General features: G+C 49.0%; 1 protein-coding gene across 1 annotated transcript in view; it reads right to left on the bottom strand.

Annotated features, from left to right (window-relative positions):
- Positions 1-21,862, bottom strand: part of PRKX (protein kinase cAMP-dependent X-linked catalytic subunit) — a 73,583-nt gene that overhangs the window by 23,645 nt on the left and 28,076 nt on the right. Inside the window, exons 2-3 of the mRNA XM_055337648.1 lie at positions 20,257-20,425; positions 8,240-8,503 (exon numbers count right to left, since the gene is read on the bottom strand). Of these exons, the coding sequence (XP_055193623.1) occupies positions 8,240-8,503; positions 20,257-20,425 (433 nt within the window). The remainder of the gene's footprint in view (positions 1-8,239; positions 8,504-20,256; positions 20,426-21,862) is intronic.

Genomic DNA, 21,862 nt, shown 5'->3' on the forward strand with positions numbered 1-21,862 from the left:
CGGAAGGCTGTTAGGACATTCCAGTTCCTAAGCTGCGTCGGGTAGCCCGATGCTTCTTCCTTCCTGCAAACGGCCCCCAATGCTGCGTGGACGTGCAGCGAGGTGTGGGTGGCTACAGGGCTTCGGGCCGCGGGAGACACGGGAAGATGAGGCGACCAGCCCCGGGCGTTATTCAGAGCCGGCGGCGCAGCCTGTGAATTATCCATGCTGCCGGTCTTATCTCCTCCTGCTCACTCAGCTCAGGCAAGGTGACACCAGTCTGCTCACTGCTACCAGCACCACCGTGACGGGGTAGGAGACCGCATGAACCAGAGAGGGACGGGACTCTGCAAGGGACGTACGTCCACATGCTCGTGTGTTCTGAACCTCCCATTGCCTCCTGGGGCGTCTGTCCAGCGGTGAACCGTGTTCCTCCAAAAGTCCTAAACCCCAGAGCCTACTAATGTGATCTTATTCGGAAACAGGGTCTCGGGGATCCCTGGGTGGCGCAGCGGTTTGGCGCCTGCCTTTGGCCCAGGGCGCGATCCTGGAGACCCGGGATCGAATCCCACGTCGGGCTCCCGGTGCATGGAGCCTGCTTCTCCCTCTGCCTGTGTCTCTGCCTCTCTCTCTCTCTCTCTCTCTCTGTGTGTGACTATCATAAATAAAAAAAAAAAAAATAAGGAAACAGGGTCTCACAGGTGTAATTAAGATGACGTTATATTGGGTCAAGATGCTAACCCAGTAACTGGTGTCCCTGTAAGAAGACTGGGGACAGAGACCTCTCTCCACACTGCGAGGCCACCCAAAGGTCAGCAGGAATCCTCATCCAGGACCCAAGCTGCCCGGCACGCAGACCTTGGACTTCCAGCCCCCCAGACCTGTGACAAATCAACTGCCTATAAGGTTGTCAATCCTCCCAGATTAGAACCCCACGCTCCTGACCTCGTGGAACCTCTATTACCTCTCAAAAGCACTATCTCCAAATACGGTCACCTTGGGAGGGTTGAAGCTTCAACACAGGAATTTTGGAGGGACGGAATTCAGCCCATAGCAGCGGTGATGATGGTGATGCTGGTAATGGTGATGCTGGCGATGACAGTGCTGATGGTGGTGATGGTGGTGATGGTGATGATGGCGATGATGAAGCTGGTGGTGACGGTGATGATGGTGATCATGATGGTGATGGTGGTGATCATGATGGTGATGGTGGTGATGACGATAATGGTGAGGATGGTGAGGATGGTGATGATGGTGATGATGCTGGTGAAGTTGGTGATGGTGGTGATGACGGTTGATAGTGATGATGGAGAGGATAAAGTCGGAAGCGCCTTATGTCTACTCAATGCTTACTACGTGCCAGGAACTCTTCTAAGGATGTACTTCCCAATGAGTAGATCCACCCACTCTTACAATCCTACAGAGTGGGAACAATTCTCACTTCACTGATGGGTCCTCTCTTCACTCCTAATCTCTCCTCTAAGGGACTTCCATTAATAGAGGCTGAGGGTGAAATTGAAGGTGTGGGGTCGATGAACACCGTTGCAAAGCACAAGCAGACAGGCTGCGTTGAGGACAGCATGGCGAAATGGCCCTGGCTATTTCTATTCTACTTCTGACTCCACAATTTGAGTACATCGGGTACCTCGTATATGTGAATTCAACTGGGTCTGGCTCCTTTCAGTCACGGTAATTGCTCTCAAGGCTCAGTGATGCTGTGGTTTTCTTATTTTTTGCAGCTGAACAACCATCCACGGTATGACTATACCTTCTGGTCAGTTTTAACCAGTTCACACAGCACATGGTTTTAGTTCAGGGGTCAGTAAACTTTCTGTGGAAATGGCCAAGTGGAGAATATACTGAAAAGATAATATAATTTCATTGTGTAGAAAGTAAACTGGTATTAAGAGGTATGCACTGGGGCAGCCCGGGGGGTTTAGCGCCGCCTTCAGTCCAGGGTATGATCCTGGAGACCTGGGATCTAGTCCCACGTTGGGCTCCCTGCATGGAGCCTGCTTCTCCCTCTGCCTGTCTCTCTCTCTCTCTCTCTCTCTCTCTCTCTCTCTCATGAATAAATATATAAAATAAAAAAAAGAGGTATGCACTGCTGTCCACAACAGCCAAAGTATGGAAAGAGCCCAGATGCCCACTGACAGACAAATGGATAAAGAAGATGTGGTCTATATATGCAATGCAATATTACTCAGCCATCAAAAAGAATGAAATCTCGCCATTTGCAATGACATGGATGCAACAGAAGGTGTTATGCTAAGTGAAATAAATCAGTCAAGAAAGACAAATACCATATGATTCCACTCAGATGTGTAATTTGAGAAAGAAAACTGATGAACGTAGGGGAAGGGAAAATAAAATAGGATGAAACCAGAGAGGGAGGCAAACCATGAGGGTCTCTTAGCTCTAGGGAACAAACTGAGGGTCGCTGGAGGGGAGGGGTGTGGAGGGATGGAGTACCTGGGCGATGGGCAAGAAGGAGGGCACATGATGTGATGCGCACTGCTGGTGATACGCAACTGCTGAATCACTAAATTCTACCCCTGAAACTAATAATACACTGTATGTTCATTAAATTGAATTTATTTATTTTTTTAAAGGTGTGCATTGCCAAGCACCACTCTCTTGGTCTACGTACTCGTAAGCCCCTCACTTATTTTATTTATTTATTTATTTATTTATTTATTTATTTATTTACTTATTTATTTATCCCCTCACTTATTTTTTATTTATTTATTTATTTATTTATTTATTTATTTATTTATTTATTTATGATAGTCACAGAGAGAGAGAGAGAGAGAGAGAGAGAGAGAGGCAGAGACACAGGCAGAGGGAGAAGCAGGCTCCATGCACCGGGAGCCCGACGTGGGATTCGATCCCGGGTCTCCAGGATCGCGCCCTGGGCCAAAGGCAGGCGCCAAACCGCTGCGCCACCCAGGGATCCCTATCCCCTCACTTATTTTATAAATAAAGTTTTTTTGGCACACAGCCGCAATTCATTCATTTACATATTGTCTCTGGCCATCTGGTCTCTGCTGCGGACACAGGACTCTGCTCCTGTAGAATGAGAGCTGCTGTAGATAAGATGTAAACAAACTATGCGAACATGTTCTAATAAAACTTTATTTATAAAACCACAAGCGGTGGGCCAGATCTCACGGGCCTCTGTGTGCTGAGTCCTGGTGTAGAGAAAAGAACTAGAGAGAGGGATGGAGTTCAAAGCCGGGCTTTCATCTAACAGTCAAGCTTTTATAGTTTCAGTTTTCATTTCCCTGAAACAGAGGCCCTCACCAGTTTCACAGTTTAAGTCGAGCTTCACCTCTGGCTGGTTTTCTAACAGGTTCACACATTGCAACCCACACCTCAGGCCAGAACATTTCAACTCCAGGGTCACGTACCCAGATCAGCTGTGTGCAGCACAGCAAGCACTTGCTGCTGTGAATCAGTGCAATAGGTAGGTGAGAGCTTTAGGGTAAGCAAAGAGGTACAAGAATAATTCACAAAAGATACATAAGAACTCATGGTCTTAAATACAACTAGTAAGGTCTGGAGTCATTGTTTGCTCTTCTGTTTAAAATAAAAATGCGTATTTTTAATTCTGTCCCCCCATCTCCGCAGAATTCTCTTAGAAGCAATGAAACCCCCACCGCAAAGGGCATCCCTGGGGTGGGGGGAGTTTTTATCTAGTCAATGAAAGCAAGGACATTCTCCAAGCCAGTGAGATTCTGGCAAAAGGGTACAGAGGGCAGCTAGCTTGAAGGGGCCATTGTTGCTTATTTAATTATTTATTTATTTTTAAGATTTTATTTATTTATTCACGAGAGACACAGAGAGAGAGGCGGAGACACAGGCCGAGGGAGAAGCAGGCTCCATGCAGGGAGCCCGATGCAGGACTCGATCCCAGAATACGCCCTGAACCAAAGGCAGATGCTCAACCGCTGAGCCACCCCGGTGCCCCTGTTGCTTTTTTAATTGAGACAAAGTTCACAGAACATAAAATCTGCCATTTTACTTTTTAATTTTTTTTAAGTTTATCTCTTTTTTAAAGTAATCTCTATATCCAACAAGAGGCTCAAACTGATGACCCTGAGTTCAAGGGCTGCACTCTTCCAGCTGAGCCAGGCAGGCACCCCGAAATTTCCCATTTTAAAGCAAGCAAAGATAAGCTTTACAGGGAAGAAAAAGACATTTTTCAGACATGGGGGAAATCTGAATATTCACTGGGTCTTCAATGATCTTAAAGAATTTTTCCTTTTATTCTGTAAGATGTGATGATGGCACAGATGTTATTTTATTTTTAAATCATTATTTGTGAGAGAGCGTGGTATGCACTTGCTTTAAAAATAATACAAGGAAAAAAATAAAAATAATACAAGGAACAAAAATGTGGGAGAGGCAAAAAGTCAAGTGAGGTGACGAAGCTTTGATGCCTACTGAATCTGGGCTTTAAGGTAAATTCTTCTGCTTTTGTGGCTGTTTGGGAATATTAAGTAACAATTGCAAAAAATTGCCTACAATGTTATTTATCCCTAGCAAGAGGCTAGGCACGAAAATCCAAAGGACAGTATTCAATGTTACACTTAAATTTTAAAAACTGAAATAGAATAACTAAATGAAATGTATTGGTATTTTTGTTTTAATCATTTTAGAAAATGAAAAATAATAACCCTAGGGGCACCTGAGTGGCTCAGTTGGTTAAGCGTCTGCCTTCGGCTCAGTTCATGATCTCAGGGTCCTGGAATCAAGTGCCCCATCAGGATCCCTGCTCAGAAGGGAGTCTGCTTCTTTCTTTGCCCCTCCCCTGTTCATGCCCGTCCTCTCTCTCCAAAATACATAAAATCTTAAGAAAAAAAAAAAAATCCTAGCATGTCCCTTATTCCGTTACACAGTCTACCTGCATAACAGAATGTGTGTGTGCCAATCACTTTCATACAATGAACGGAAATATCACTGTAATTACACAAGAGTTCCGTAAGATTACGTTAGAAGAGGAAAAATCCATCCATTATTGAGAACCTAGGGAAAGCATGAAAACTGCAGTCACCGTGAGCCAGCGAGCATACAATTCGATTCGTACGTTAGGAAGAATTTCGCAGCACCTCATTGTACGCCATCCCGTAAAAAAAAAAAAAAAAAAAAATAGGAGAAACATGCTTTCCTGGATTACGTGTTCCAAAACATTATTGGGGATGAAACTCTGTTTGGTTCCATGTCTTTTGGTGATCCCTGGGGACATTTCTTTCCATATTTGAGCAAAAGTCAGGTCAGCTGTCTGAATACTGAACCGGAAGACAGACCATGAGCACCACGTCACCAGCGCTGGCCCAGAAGGGAAATACCTCATCCAGTAAACCAACAAAAACACGTAGAAAAAAATAAAGGGGGAGAAATGATTTTGCAATCTAAGCCCATGACTAAAAACATAAACATCTTTGAAAAAGCAACGTATCAAAAAATAAAATAGAATGAAAAAAATTTGTAGAAGCAACATACCACGATGGTAATGAGGCCTTCTTTTCCAAAATTCAACATCGTAAGTATGTTAATTGCTTGATGTAGAAAGCCACCAACATGCATTTAATCTGCTGGGTTAACGGCAGAGGAACATGGCTACCCAAACTTAAAATCAAGTGAATTTGTGGAATATTTGATGTGTAGTTGGCTTGAATCAGACTTCCAAATAAAATGACTTAGAAGAGACGCCTGAGTGGCTCAGTGGTTGAGCGTCTGCCTTCGACTCAGGGCATGATTCTGGGTCCTGTGATCAAGTCCTGCATTGGGCTCCCTGCAGGGAGCCTGCTTCTCCCTCTGCCTGTGTCTCCACCTCTCTCTGTGTGTGTGTCTCTCATGAATAAATAAATAAAATCCTTTTTATAAACAAATAAATAGACTTAAAAAAAAAAAAGTAAATGTACCATATACCACATGCTGTCAATAGGGGGCAGCCTCCATGTTATAAACCAATTATTCTGTGTTAATAGGGTCTTAATAATAGGTCTATGTGAAAGTACTTCATTTTTATGTGCTTTATTCTTACATACGACATAGAATTATATAAGGGAAAATCAGATTGAATTTAACTGCATCACAAAGTGTTCCTGGGATGGCCCCTTTCTTAATAACTGTCAGAGAAGAATCCTTTACTGCAAAACTGCATCCTCCGCACAATCAAGTTTCTCATAAATGCAGATGTTTCCATAATACAAGGAATAGAATTATCATGTTAGCCAATCCCACATTATCAAGAAATGGAACAATACAAGTGTATTGTCTTTCTCTTTTAAGTTCTTATTTTTAAGTAATCTCTATACCCGGTGTGGGGCTCAAACTCACAACCCTGAGACCAAGACCAAAGCTGAGATCAAGAGTTACATGCTTAGGGACGCCTGGGTGGCTCAGCAGCAGAGCGTCTGCCTTTGGCTCAGGGTGTGACCCCGGGGTCCTGGGATCGAGTCCCACATCAGGTTCCCCATAGGGAGCCTGCTTCTCCCTCTGCCTGTGTCTGTGCCTTTCTCTCTGTGTCTCTCATGAAAAATAAAATCTTTTTTAAAAGTCTAGAATTATATTCAAAAGCAAATCTTCAGACACCAAGAGAAGCAGGACTTCTGGCTTATATGCATGGGATTGAAAATATTAAGGCTTCCCTGTATTCTCTATGTAAGGGCTGCATTGTTCCTAATGGAGGGAATATGCTCCTTGTAAAACCGTGGCCCTGAAAGACCCACGAACATCAACACACACCAGCTGTGCAAGCACACCAGCCTCACGGAAGCTGGATGCTGTATTTTTATACATTATATATCGCATAATTGCACATATTGGCTGTAAATGTTTTCCCAGGGAAATGAGGCACTCTCGACCATCGGGAGGAGTACGCTAAAAAGGCGTTTTACGCCCAGCTCCATTAGGATTTCATTTTATAGGGCTGCTCTTGATGAGATCGATGCCGGTGCAAAGGAGGCTGAGAATGTTTGTTCCGGTGAGTGGGCCATTAGAGACCTAAGGACAGAGCTCAGCTGACACATAAATACTTGGCACAGCGGATATCCCGTGCCCTTCATTTCCACTGGAAAACACTGGAACTGATTATCTACTTGCTCAGCCAGAGGACTTTCTCCTTGTTTGGTTACTGTCAGAAATAAAAACCAAGATACGAAGTCATTTTCAAAAGACCCCAAGGTGACCTTGTGCATGCATCATCCCTTCTTGTCAAAGATGAGGAACTGATCATATGCACCTCCACCCCCTCCCAAAAGGCAACAGTGAATGACAGAAAGGAAGCTCTCAAAAGCTTAAAGCATGGGGTGCCCAGGGGTTCTGTCGATGAAGCATTTGTCTTGAGCTCAGGTCATGACCTCAGGGTCCTGGGATCAAGTCTCGCATCGGGCTCCCTGCTTGGCAGGGAGTCTGCTTCTCCCTCTCCTCCTGCAACTCCCTCCCGCTTGTGCTCTCTAACTCTTGTTCTTTCTCTTAAATAAATAAAATCATTTTTTAAAAAAAAGTATAACGCATGGGGATTCAGAGGGGACAAGCAAAATTTTGGAAGCTGTCCCAGGAGTTGGATCCAAAAAACAGAACAGTCCAAGCTGCGTATTATAAGTGGTTTTCAGCTAAGAGAGGAAATGAGCTGAGAGGAAGAGGAGAGAGCTCCTTGATGCACAATATACACGCACGTATAATCCCGATAAAAAAGAGTAATGGGAGATATACCACCGCACACCTGCTGGCGGCTAGTAATGAAAAGGCAAGACGTAAGAGGCATTGGCGAGGATGTGCAGAAAGGGGAGCCCTCGTGCGCGGCTGGTGGGAACGCACGGTGGTGCAGCCGCTCTGGAGAAAAGTGTAGAGGTTCCTCAAAAGAGTTAAAAATAGAGCTACCCTACAACCCAGCAACTCCACATCTGGGTATTTATGGAAAGAAAATGAAGACGCTACCTTAAATACATACTTGCCTCCCCATATTCCCACCCGGGTGTCCACTGACAGATGAGCGGGTAGAGAATGTGGTCTCTACGTGCAATGGGCTATCTCATCCGTCCTTGAAAGAGCAAATCGTGCCATCTGCGGCAACCTGGATGGACCTTGAGGCAATTATGTCAAGGAAGAGAAGTCGGGCACGGAAAGTCAAACAGGGCACGACCTCACTTCCACATGGAATCCCCAAACAACCCAACTGGCGGGAACAGGGGGCCGAAGGGTGGCTGCCGGACACGGTGGCAGCGGGGGGTGGGGGGCAGTGACCACTTACTTGTCTACCAATTTCTTGGCGAAGCCAAAGTCAGTGAGCTTGATGTGACCCTCCCTGTCCAGCAGAATGTTCTCGGGCTTCAAGTCCCTGTAGACAATTTCCTTGGAGTGCAGGTACTCAATGGCACAGATGATCTCCGCCGAGTAGAAGAGCCCCGTGCTGCTGGAGAAGCGGCCGCGGTTGCGCAGGTAGCTGAAGAGCTCGCCGCCCGGCACGAACTCCATCAGCATGTAGAGGAAGCGTTCGTCGTGGCACGTCCAGAACCTGCGGGACAGCAGCGCGGGGGGGAGAGCTGAGCCGCGGAGCCACACCAACGGGCGTCAGCCTGACACAGGGTACAGCGTGGGTAAGGGGGGCATTACGGATGTCGCGTACACAGACGGGAAGATGCTCATTTGGAGGAACGGGTGCCAGATACAGATGGGCGGATGTTAAAACCTGCGGGACATAGATGTGAACAGATGGGCTGTGACGTGTACAGACACACATTCAGGGGCACCTGGGTGGCTCAGTGGCTGAGCATCTGCCTTCAGCTCAGGTCATGATTCCAGAGTCCTGGGATCGAGTCCTACATCGGGCACCCTGCTCGGCGGGGAGTCTGCTTCTGCCTCTACCCCTCAACCCCTCTTGGGTTCTCTCTCACACATATAAATAGTAAATTAATTAATTAATTAATTAATCAAAATATCTCTAAAAAAAGAAAAATAAATAAATAAATAAATAAATAAATAAATAATCTAAAAAATAAAAAAATTAAAAGATTTGTGTCTAGGCACACGTTACGGTTCAGGTGGATGTTAACATGCGTGTAGATACCCATCAGGGTGTAGGTATCCTGGAAAATGCACCAAGGTCTCAGAGTGGACAAGAGTAAATACCATGTTTTCATGACACGTTGGCCAAGAGAATGAATTGGGTCCCCCAAGATCGTATGTGGAAGCCCGAACCCCCAAGATTTCACAATGGGATTCTATTAGGAGAAAAGGTGTTTGAAAAAGGGATTAAGGTACAATGAGGTCAGTAGGGTGGGTTCTGATCACACAGGAGTGGGGTCCTTATAGGAAGAGGAGATGAAGACACAAACTCGCACAGAGGGACGATCACGTGAGGACACGGGGAGAACATGGGGTCTCCATGCCAGAAGGCCTCAGGGGGAACCAGCCTCGGCCCTGCCTGGATCTGAGGCTCCCGGCCTCCAGGACTATGGGACATACGTGTTGTTTAAGGCCCCTGATCTGTGGGATTTGTCTTGGCAGCTGAAGGAAACTCATACACACTGGACACATCTCTAGGGGATCATACCCAGTTCGGCCACCCAGCACTGTAATCAAGACAAAAAAACGTACAGTAGGTGAACACCATGCCTCCCAAACACCTGCCGGGAAAAGGTGGCCAGTAAAAATGTCCAACGTAAGATTTCTAAGCAGTGATGGATAGGAGACTTCCCGAGAGAGTCAGAAGCGCATCCTCCTTTCGAAGGCGTTCCCGAGCTCTGTTACTGGAAGGAGAGGTGGTGATGGGGAAGGCAGGGGGTGGAGGGGGTGACAAAAGACCCCAGGTCCCGTCTGTATTGGAGAAGTCTTGGCTGAGGAAAGGAAACAAACCCGTAGGGGGATCGGCAGTGATGGAGGAAGAGTGTTTTCTCGTCGAGGAGACGTGGGGAGAAGAGAACCGAGCTTTGGAAGCACGGACTGCGTTTCTGAGAAGATGTAGGAAGCACAAGTACGCACTTGGTACCATCCCGGCTATGAGACGACCCCCCGTGAAAGCCACCCCACAGGATGGGGGGGTGCCCAGGTCGATGTTAACCACGGCCACACTATGCTGTCAACGCCACGAGGCTTCTGGGATCAGGACAAGTCTGGTGCTTCCCTGGAGAGCTGACTCCCCCCTGAGTAGGAGGATGCTCAGGGCACCTGCTGTACCAGAGGGTCTCACCTGCTGGGATGGGCCATCCCAATAAAGTAAAATAAAGACAAAGCACTGGGGGACACAGTTTGCCATGACATGAAGACTAACTCAAGGGGAAATCATAAAGGGAGAATATGCAGAGGTCAGGACACCGTGACACGGGACGCGAGAGAGGACAAAAAATCCCAATCGCAGAAAAGAAAAACTCTATGTCCAAGGAAAGCATTTTAAGAAAGAATGCTTAGTTTGTTCATCACGGTGTTTACGCGCTAGCAAAACCCGGGTTGTACGCACAAAAGGCTCTCCCGAAACGCACGTGGAAACGTGCAGGGCCTTTGCGGTGAGCATGCCATCCGGGAAGGCGCGTACCCACACACACGGGCTTTGCACAAATGCCGTGCTCTCTCCCAGCTGCTACGAGCAAGGCAACCCCGGGGCTCGTAGGAGGCCCCTGTTTTCCCTTACCGAAAGCTCTGATTTCTGTGTCTTGCTTCCCCTTCTCGTCTCTTGTGGCTCAGAAGGCTCAAGACTGGCAGTATTGAGGCATGAACGGGTACAGGAAACAGGAACAGTGTTTTGGGGTTTTTCGTTGCTATGGTCATTTCCTGGAGAAATCTTTTACGGTTACATGACTCACTAGCTAGCTATACTCTTTCTATCACTTAAAGCCCAGAGGAGGGTTTTCTTTCAGCCACATGCTCCACTTCTCGATTAATAAGGCAGGAACATTCCTTCCCGTGATGCTTCCATATAAATGCTGAGTATTTCAAATGCATATGGCGGCCACACTCTGCTTTCATGGGGGAGCGTGGACTCCAACAACGACGTCAGCACTCTGGTGGGGTAATATCGCCTAAGGTCCAAATAACACCAGAGTGCTGAGCTTTTACAATGAACCTCTCTCTCTATGTAGTAAGCTGGTGATGTTCTGGATTTCTCTGGAATGGGATGAGTAGCATATTCAGGTGGAACTCATCAGAAAACGTGTTCCAGAATTTCGGGCAGCCCTGAGCCCTTGTAAAGACCCCAAATGGTCAAAGTTTTCCAAGTCAGAGCATTACCATTTTCCACAACTTGGTTGAACTCCATTGAAAAGACAGGAAACTATGCAAAACCCTATGTCCCTACCACTCAAATGCATGAAGGCCGTGCATGCACACACACACGCACACACGCACACACACACACACCAATTAGTATGCACCCATTCTTTAGATATACTCTATACCCACTCCCATTGCTCCACAGCCTGGGTAATAATCTACACAGATCCCTTCTCAGCTCTTGAGAACAATGCATCCGCCATGTCTCAAAGCAACCTAATTTCACCCTCCAAAGGCGTCGTCGGAGATAATTCACAATGAGGGAGATTAGAACTGGGCCCATCCAGAGTCCAAGGTCCGAAAGGAAAGAGAACTTTCAGCATCCAGCCAAGTGGAATGTGTCAATCCCCAAGACAGTACGGGTGGAGATCAGGAGACTGAGGCCGATCTCAGAGTCTACCACCTGGGTGCCAGATGAGTTGTAATTTCGTCCGTGGATAGGCTGAGATATAGATAAATAAGCACATAAAAGTTAGGATTTAAAGTCAATCATCCTGCTGCCAATTCCAACACGTGTTGTTCTTTTTCCCCCACGCCACCAAGTCGTTCTGTGACACCAGCTGGGTGTCCTACGATTTAACTCAATTCTGACACTGGAGACAACAGGCGATCCCACAGGGTAAGGGTTAAGCCCTACAACACGCCCCTCAACGCATGCACTTCAGATGCCGATCACAAGTCCAGGTCCTGTGCTTCTGATAGAGCTGCTGTAAGGCAGAGGTTCCAAAGACTCCTCCTTGGGTTCCATTAAGCTGGCGGAGGGCCTCACAGAGCTCAGGGCAACACGTTACTCAGGGGATCGCCGGGTGATCATAGAGACATAACTCAGGAACAGCTTCCGAGCCTGCTCCAGGTGTACCACTCTTCCCAAATCTCCCCAAATTCACCATCCTGGAAGCTCCCCAATTCTGTCCTTCTGTGGTATCATGGAGGCTTCATCACGTAGGCAAGGATGATTAAATCACTGGCCACAGGATTAACTCAGCCTCCAGCCCCTCTGCCTTCCGCGCAGCCGTTCTACTGTGGGGCCAAGAATTCCAATCTCCCAATTACAGGATTGGTTCCCTTGGCAACCAGCTGGGCCCCAGGGTGTTGTCTAAAGTCACCTCTTTCACATAACAAAAGCCACCTTTGTCTCTCTTATCACTGAGGAAATTCCAAGGCTTTTAGGAGCTCAGTGCCGGGGATGAAGAGCAAACATGCATTTCTTACAAATCACAACATCTCGGTGGCAAATGTCACACACACAAACGGCTGAGTGGGGAGAACTAGACCGGTACTTATTTGTTACACGTTTGTTGCACATTCGTTGCACGGATCTCTCAATAAAATCAAACAAAGCATCAACCACAACCCTAAAATAGACTCTGTATCAAGCAGGCTGTCAATTCTACGGACAAACACATCACATGCATGTGCACGGGTCATCAGCACCCTTGAGAAACAGTGGTTTTCAAATAAAGGGACTGCACAAGGAATCAAAAACCGAGACTATGGGGCAGCCTGGGTGGCTCAGCGGTTTAGCGCCTGCCTTCGGCCCAGGGCATGATCCTGGAGACCCAGGATTGAGTCCCATGTCTGGCTCCCCGCATGGAGCCTGCTTCTCCCTCTGCCTGTGTCTCTGCCTCTCACTCTCTCCCTCTGTGTGTGTGTGGTGGGGGGGGGGGGTTCTGATGAATAAATAAAAATAAAATCTTAAAAAAAAGAGAGAGACTATGAAGAAAAAAACAAATTCCTGAGGGTCCCTGGTTCCTCGGCCTTTCTTCAAGCTAAATAAATATCCTAAGGGGAAAAAAATTCCATGGGCACAAATTTACATTAATAAGACTTTTCTTACATGGAAAGAATGTGAAACGTGTTGCGTGTTATTAATAAAAGCTAAAATATTCAAAGAGGTGCTGAGATGTTACTATTCTGAAAACATCTGAGGCACTAAGTCACCACTTGGGGCTTGTGGGCGGAGCAGAGGAGTCTAGGCGGCCACAGATGAAATAAAATCTGAGTTAAGAAAATGAGAAACAAAGCACTAAAGGCATCAGTCAATGCGCTAATTAATTCATTCCCATTCATTGCAGGACTCTGCCCCTGGTGCTGAGTCTATAAACAACAAAACTGCAAGGGGGCAAGAGAAGGAAGCAGGTTTGTCATGAGTGGTATGAGAGAAGGAGGCATTTCTGGATCTCAAGTCCAGTATATATTAGAGTCTTGCTTGAGCGCCAGGGATCAGAAACTAAGGAAACACACTCTATCCACCTCCACACTCACTTGCACTTTGCTTCATTTATGGATAAATTTTGACCAAGGATCCCCTGTGTGCCAGGTACACAGCCCTGCAAGGGGCAGCTCTTGTGCTGACCAGTCCTGAGCCCTGTGGCCTAAGGAGGAAACACAGAATGGCAGTGGGGAGTCAAGAAAGGTGGAGGGCAGGCCCTGCAGGCAGGATGCACCTGTGGTCAAAGCAGGCTGGACGTGGGACACTTAAGAAGGTGGGAAATAGAGGCACCAGGCAAACACTGAGATGTGGCAAAGAGCCTGCACTCTATACTACGCACAAAGGACACCCCTCCATGGGCTCACGCTGCAGACACTGGCACAGGCCAGGGCTCATGTCAGAAGGAAGCTCCAGCCTGGTATCCAGAGTGGACACTGAGAAGAAAGCGGGGCATGTGGATGAGCTGCAGTAGCTTCTGTGAAGATGCCACTGAACTGGACAGATCTGGAGATGTGGAGCAGAACTGGAGAGGGCAGGGCCCCGGGCTGGAGTGAACACAGGAGCAAAGAAAAGCAGATGAAAAATGGTGCCCGGTTGCTGGGGATTTACCCCAAATATACAGATGCAGTGAAACGCCGGGACACCTGCACCCCGATGTTTCTAGCAGCCATGTCCACAATAGCCAAACTGTGGAAGGAGCCTCGGTGTCCATCGAAAGATGATGGATAAAGAAGATGTGGTTTATGTATACAATGGAATATTACTCAGCCATTACAAACGACAAATACCCACCATTTGCTTCAAGGTGGATGGAACTGGAGGGTATTATGCTGAGTGAAGTGAGTCAATCCGAGAAGGACAAACATTATATGGTCTCACTCATTTGGGGAATATAAAAAATAGTGAAAGAGAATAAAGGGGCAAGGAAAGAAAATGAGTGGGAAATATCAGAAGGGGAGACAGAACAAGACTTAACTCTGGGAAACGAACTAGGGGTGGTGGAAGGGGAGGTGGGCAGGGGGGTGGGGGTGACTGGGTGACGGGCACTGAGGGGGGCACTTGACGGGATGAGCACTGGGTATTATTCTATATGTTGGCAAATCGAACACCAATAAAAAATAAATTTATAAAAAAAAAGAAAAAGAAAAATGGTACCCGGGGGGCTGGAAGGATCATCTGGGGAAGTCGAAAGGAAGAAATGATTGGGGATAGGAAGTCAGGAGGAAGGTCAAGAATTCTTGTTTGGACAGAAGGACTGTGAACTGCCTGGGAGGCATCTGAACAGGACAGACCAGGAGTGGGCCTCAAACATCCAGCTCAAGGGGGCAACAGGGGTGAAGCAAGCATTATGGCTTAGCTGGAGTCGCCAAGTCCAAAATTGGAAGCAAGGTGGTCGTGGTGATGAGAGCAGGATTTCTGGAGCACACACACGCCCGTGCACACACTTGCTCCAACACCAACATCCCAAATCCCAAATGTGTCCTCCCAAAAACCCCCACAAGGGATCCCAGTGAAGGTGGGATGGAAACAGAGGGAGGTATAAAATAAAGAGCAGGTGCATACACACTTTAAGGACACAACGATCCGTCTCAGACTGTGCATGGGATGACCTGGTCATGAGGGAGGGTGGGAAGAAGACAGGAGAGTCCTGCGTGAAGCAAGCTGAACAAGGAAAGGAAAAGCAACAAGAGAAAATCTTAAATCCCACCACCAACGGGAGGGAGATAGAATTCGAGACTGAAAATGCACTCGAGCAGTTAGAGCGGGGACTTGAAAAGATACTTGCACACCACGTGGTCCTCATCGCGTTAGTATGAGCCCGGATGTGGAAGCAATCCAAGTGTCTGGGGGTGGACGGATGGTTGGATGGATGGATGGATGGATGGATGGATGGATGGAAAAATGCATGAGTGCATGGGAAGATGGATAGATAAGTGGATGGGTAAGTGGGTGGATGGATGGATGGATGGATGATGATGGAGGAATGGATGGATGGGTAGGTGGATGGATGACGATGATGATGGAAAAATGGATGAATCAGTGGATGGATGTGGGTGGATGGATGGATGTATAGGTGGGTGGATGGATGAATGGATGGGTGGATGGATGGATGGATAAATAACTGGATGCACTGATGGATGCATGGGTGGCTAGACAGCATGAGGCCCATGCATAGAATGGAATACGAGTCAGTCTTGAAAAGGATGTTCTGCACCTGCTTCGATGTGAATGGACCCTGGGGACACGGGGCTGAGTGACGTGAGCCAGACACAGAAGGACAGATGCTGACTGATTCCACGTGTATGGGGTCCCTACACGAATCACGTGCATAGAGTCAGAGATGGTGGGGTCAAGGGCTGTGGTGATGGGAATGGGGAGTTACAGCTTCATGGGGTCTAGAGCTTCAGTTTGGGATGATGGAAAGCGCTGGACATAACGGTGGGGACGGCTGCACAACAGGGTGAATGTGTCGATGCCACTGAGCTGCCCACTTACAAACAGGTGAGACGGCCAACTGTATGTTTGGGATGAGATGAGAAAATTAAACTTTTTAAGTGCATTCAAGAGTACGTGTGAACCTACGAAAACCAAAAAAAGAAACAGGCCGTAGTTTACGGGGACAAGGAACACACGGGACGTTCCGACTCTGGGCCCCCCTGGTCCCTGACCTCAGCGCAGAGTAATGGTTTCTGCTGTTAACACCGAGCACTGTCTCTCCCTTTGCAATGTCTGCGGCGGGGCTCGTCCTCGAAGGTGTTAATTGACTGGAAACGCAAGCTCGCTCAGTTAAAGAGTCTCCTAATTTCTCCTGGGGCTACGGTAAGGGTGCGCCTCTGCCCTAAACCATGAACGCGAGAGACCGCCTGCGCGTGTCACCCTATCTGTTCTTGCTCACCTCTTTGTGCAACCTGAGGCTCTGGAACGTTCCTTCTCCTTTCCGACCTGGCTCCGTGGCAACCAGCCCTGCCCCAAGGCGCCCTTGGCAACAGGGGGAACAGCTCTGCCAATGACATGAGCACGGGCGAAGGGACAGGGACAGCAGATCCAAGGTGGTGGACATGGTCACCTATCGTAGCCTAAAGCACAGGCCTGGCTCTGCTCGCGTGCAGTGGGCCACCCCGGGCAGGGGCCTGCTGTGGGGTCCGCAGCCAATCATCACTGATGGAGTAATCGAGATCTCGGCTTAGAGGCTGTGCCCAGAAAGGGCGAGCAGGACCACATGCACGGCCACCTAGAGGTGCATGGAAGGGGCCCGAAAGATGTCACCAGGGAGGGAATACGGAGGAGCCACCCGGAGAACAGACCAGATCAAACTCCCCAGTCCCGTGAAGGTGCAAACATTCGGGGATCCAGGATCCACACAGACTCGCATGACAGCACATTTGTTGAGGGCTGGAGACAGGAGCAGGGGTTTCTGGCCATGATGTTTGCCCGGGCTCTGGACTCCGTGGCTGCAGGCAACACGTCCTGCTTCGTTACGCAGCCCGGGTGACCTGCACCCTGTTACGTTGGGTTCTCCCAATGCCCTATGAGGGAATGCTCTGCTCTTCTGCTCAAGCTCTCTTGTGCTTTTGCCCCTTGTGACACTTAGTTTGATGGATCGACTGCTCTACGCCCTGGTGCCGGACATGGGGTCTAACAGGAGTCTTGACGTTGCTGGGAAGGTATAGATATTTGGATGTGATTGACATCTAAGTTGGCTTTAGGAGAAGCACATGATCCTCCATAATGTGGGTGGACCTTGTCTAGTCGGTTGAGAGCCATAAGGGAAAAAAATGTAGGCGACTGGGGGGCTGAGTTGGTGAAGCATCTGCCTTTGGCTCAAGTCCTGATGTCAGGGTCCTGGGATCGAGCCCCACATCGGGCTCCCTGATCAGCAGGAAGTATTCTCTCTCTCTCAAAAATTAATAAAATGTCAAACAACAAGTATCCATCTACACATCATTTATCTATGTACCAGTGTCTCATCTATCTACCCACCCTGCATGCTTTCCTTTGGTCCATCCATTCCATCCATCCATCCATCCATCCATCCATCCACACCATCCATCCATCCCATCCATCCATCCATCCATCCATCCAGTGTACTTCACTATGGATATATCTATGCAGCTTCCATCAAACCTATGTATTGTTACGTATCGTCTACCTATTGCTCAAGCGCAGAGGTCTGCAATTGAGGACTTTCACCCCCTATGACGTTATTTCATCAAGGCCCAAATATAAACATTTTTGGTTGTCCCCACTGGAGACAGCCTGCTAGTGGCAGTGAGTGGGAGGAGCATGCGGAGGCCGTAAACTTTCCTACATGACGCAGAGCTGTCCCACCAGAGAGGATGATGCCAAGGTGGAGAACCCGTGTCCTGAGGTCAAACAGCTCTGGAACACCAGCAATTCCTGTACACCCAAAGGGCAAGGAGCAGGCATGGAGAGACTGGTGTTTGGGCACACCCCAAGCCTGTGTCCCAGGGAAGTCTTGGCTTTGCAGCCCAGACAATTACTCAGCTCTTCTAAAATTATCTCCACGGGCTGAGCTGGCCTTCGGAACGGCTCCATCCCCGAAAAGAACATGTTCTCCAATGTGCATTTAATGAGAGCCCTGGCATCTTCTCAAAAATACAACGGCACCAGTTCGCATACTGAACTTACGATAATACCACCGGCGAACTTGCCAAGTCACTCAGCGGCAGCTTCTACCTCCAAATAATCGTTGTTCAGCTCAATACCTGGGATCATCAGCGTTCCTCGTGGCCTCAGGAAATGCCAGCAAGACCCCATCTTTCCAGAGTACGGGAAGCAGATGTTGGGTGAGGTGACCCCGGTGCACAGCTGGGGGATTAAATGCACTCTTCACAGATGGTCTTTTCCCACAAAAAATGTGCCCTTCATCATGTGGCCCTAAACACCCTGTGGCCCCCATCCGGGTACAATGTGGTCTCCATCCTACGTTCACAGAACTTCCAAGACTGATTCCACTCGCTTCTATACACAGTGTTTGGGCCCATCTGATCACTTAAGTGAGGATGCACAGAAAAAAACAACTGCTCGAGGCACATTATACTAAGGTCCACGTGCTCTGGGGGGATCTACACTTAGCAAGTCACTGAGTAGGTGTTACAGCTGAATTATATCCCCCAAAATTCACGTGTTGAAGCCCTAACCCCAGGACCTCAGAATGGGAGTGTGTTTGGAGGTGGGGTCTTTAGAGAGGGGGATGAAGGTATAATGAGGTCAGTAGGGTGGGCCCTGATCCCGTAGGACTGAGGTCCTTAGAAGAAGAGGGGATGAGGACACAGGCACACACAGAGGGACGACCACGTGAGGACACGGGGAGAGCACGGCGTCCAGTATGTGATATAACTTGGGTCCCTATCGGAAAACGAGGAACAGCAAAAACTACAGAACGTTGGCTTGAGACCCCCTGCCTTTGGAAGGAACCCGAGATGTGTGATGACCCTTTGGCCGTATCATAAGGGAGTCCACGTCTCCCGGGGACAACTTTGACTTAACATCCTAGCGAGCTAAGGCTCACTTTGGCAGCACATCTACTAAAAACCCTAGCGTGTGAAAGTCCATGTCCGGGACTGCTATCTTGCTTCATCCGAGAGGCATGACTAGAAGCTTTCCTTGATTCCAGAGGGAAATCTACGTGCATTACTTTTTCTGACCGTTGTTCTACCTCGGACCGAATGAGAGACTCACACCCGGTGCGTGAGCAGCTCTGAGTCCCCAAATCACTGGCTACTTTTGTGTCCATGACTTGAACCATGAGATGCTACTGACCTCTCCCTATCAGCACAAAATCACCCACAGCTCCATGAAAGGAAAATAAAACAAAAAAAAAAATTTTTTTTTTAAATCAACTGATGGGGATCCCTGGGTGGCTCAGCGGTTTAGCACCACCTTCAGCCCAGGGTGTGATCCTGGAGACCCGGGATCGAGTCCCATATCAGGCTCCCTTCATGGAGCCTGCTTCTCCCTCTGCCTGTGTATTTGCCTCTCTCTCTCTCTCTGGGTCTCTCATGAATAAATAAATAAAATCTTAAAAAAAAAAACAATTAAAATAAGTCAGCTGATTCCTTTCTCCCCCTCGTTACACACACAACAGGTCCCTACTCTGGGTAAGACACCATTTGGAGGAGTTGAGATGCACAGGAAATGTTCCAGAGCCGTGACGGGGTGCTCCTGTCTCTACAGGTGCATCAGAGAAGGGCTGGGGTTGGCCAGGTGTGAGGGGGCCCGGGGGGGGACACAGAGGCATTGCAGGGGGGGTGGCCTGTGACAGGTGAGGAAGGGACAACGAGAAGGAATGAGAACAAGATGGCGGAGGGGAGATATGGACACAGGTTGGGAGGCCGCCACATCCAAGAAGGGGAAAGAGAGGCATCTCCGTGCATCCCATGTCTGGCACCTGGGGGTGGGCCGGTCTTAGCATCCCCCAGCAAGAGCATGGGCAGACAGGGATGTCTTTGTTCGGTGCAGGGCACCCCCAACTGGAGATACACAGCTGTCCCCTGGAACCCCAAGGAGCATCCTGCATGAATGAGGTTGAGCAGGAACGGTGGCCCTAATGAGGATGAGGGGAACAGAGTGTCTGGCTGGGCCGTGCACGCCCCTTTGCATGTCCTGCTTGCCCAGGGCCCCAGGGTCCGCACTGGTCCCAACAGCATCAGTTTCTCCAGAGCCTGGGCCAACCTGAGTTTCCGCCGTGAGCTCATTCCACCCCACCTGGGCTCTCAGAGACTGAATGACCAAACGACCAAGACTCGGCCATGTGGGGAAGGACTCACAGCTTGACCAGGAACGGATGGCTGACTTCCTTGAGCACCGACTTCTCATTGTGGACATGCTGCTCCTGCTTCAGGCGGATGACGTCGGGGATGCTCATCACCTTCAGGGCGAAGAAGTGCTTCGCCGTCTTATCCTTGACCAGCTGCACCCGTCCGAACGTCCCGGTGCCTGGAGTGGGAGAGACAGCACAAGACTTACCCAACGCAGTGCACCCGCTCCAGCAGCTCCCGACCCCAGCAGGCGGCGGGTGACAATATTTTCAAGAAGCTCTGTTCTGGAAGTTTCAGGTGAGGGCCCGTGTGATGCAGATGTCAACAAAGACAACCACCTGCCTCTGCAATGTCCTTTAACCGGAGGGGAAGCTGGCCACCGATTCTACAAATGGGTCGTCATGGAGAGCACACAACACGCACGCATGTGCACAAGGACAGGCACGATGGAAAAGGCAGCTGCACAGGAAAGGGTCTTCCCGGGGACGAAAGCACGCAAAACGCTCAACACCTGGAGCTCTCTGGTTGGAAAGCCGGCAATGAACGTCCTAGGAAGGAGAAAGGACTCCAGAAGAGCTGGAGAAGGAGAAGGGCCCTGGGCTCCCCCCAACACAAGCCCACGGCCACACATGGCCTTTCCTTCTTGCGCAGCGTTTGGACCTGGGCACAGTAACGTGAGACACAGCACCACGTCACAGCCAAGCCCAAACACCTTGTTTTAGGGATTTCTATAAATGAGGATTGCCGAGATGTGAAATAAACCTCCTCGCCTCCGGGGTGGGGTGGAGGGCGAGAAGGAGGACACCAGGAGTCCACCTTGGCTTAGAAGTGGATTGTGATCTTTTACCATAGGAGGAGCAGAGAGGGAGCCGCGAAAACCCAGAAAACTCAGTGTCGTGCCAGGAGGAGCGAGTGACGAGGGACAGTAGGCTCAGTAGCAAAGGGGATTCTCAGTAGAAGGTCATTTGGAAGCACACAAAGAATCGTAAGGGGCAAGGCAGTGGGGTTTGGTATGGAATCCAGTCAAAACTAGGAGGCGTGGTGGGGGCAGCGGGGAGACCGTAAAGAGGGTGAACGGGCCAAGCTTCGGGGTCCCCATGCAGACATTGATGTTTCCGCTGGGTGAGGTGTACACAGCAGGGACCCTGACATCCGTTGCCAGGTTTGGCTTATATTTGATCAAACACATGCCTCGTCGGGCTTCTACTGTTATCTCCCCAGCAGGACAGGTGAAGGGGAGCACACCACAGGAGTCCTGCCACGTCGTCACATCCTCACGAGGGAAAGAAGGCCTTGTGCCTGGCTCGCTCTTCTTGATATCTTGCTCCACTGCCCCCCGGGAAGGAGCCCCTTTGTCACTGGACTGCATTCACTAGATCATACTCTGACTTTTCGGCCCTCATGTTTGACCCGCAATGGGATGTTCCTGAGCCTACATGAAAGACAACCCCAACTATGACTCCGGTTTTTCCACGTGTGTGTCTGCAACGCCTTCCAAGCTCTCTCGGAGTAGTGTCAGCTGTACGGACACAGAAATCCAAATGGGTTACTTATGTCCGGCAGCCAAAACCTGAGCTACCCGGGGCGGACGTGGGCAGGCCCTGGATGCCACAAT

Source organism: Nyctereutes procyonoides, unplaced genomic scaffold (assembly GCF_905146905.1).
Source record: "Nyctereutes procyonoides isolate TBG_1078 unplaced genomic scaffold, NYPRO_anot_genome, whole genome shotgun sequence".
In the NCBI taxonomy this organism is placed as follows: domain Eukaryota; kingdom Metazoa; phylum Chordata; class Mammalia; order Carnivora; family Canidae; genus Nyctereutes; species Nyctereutes procyonoides.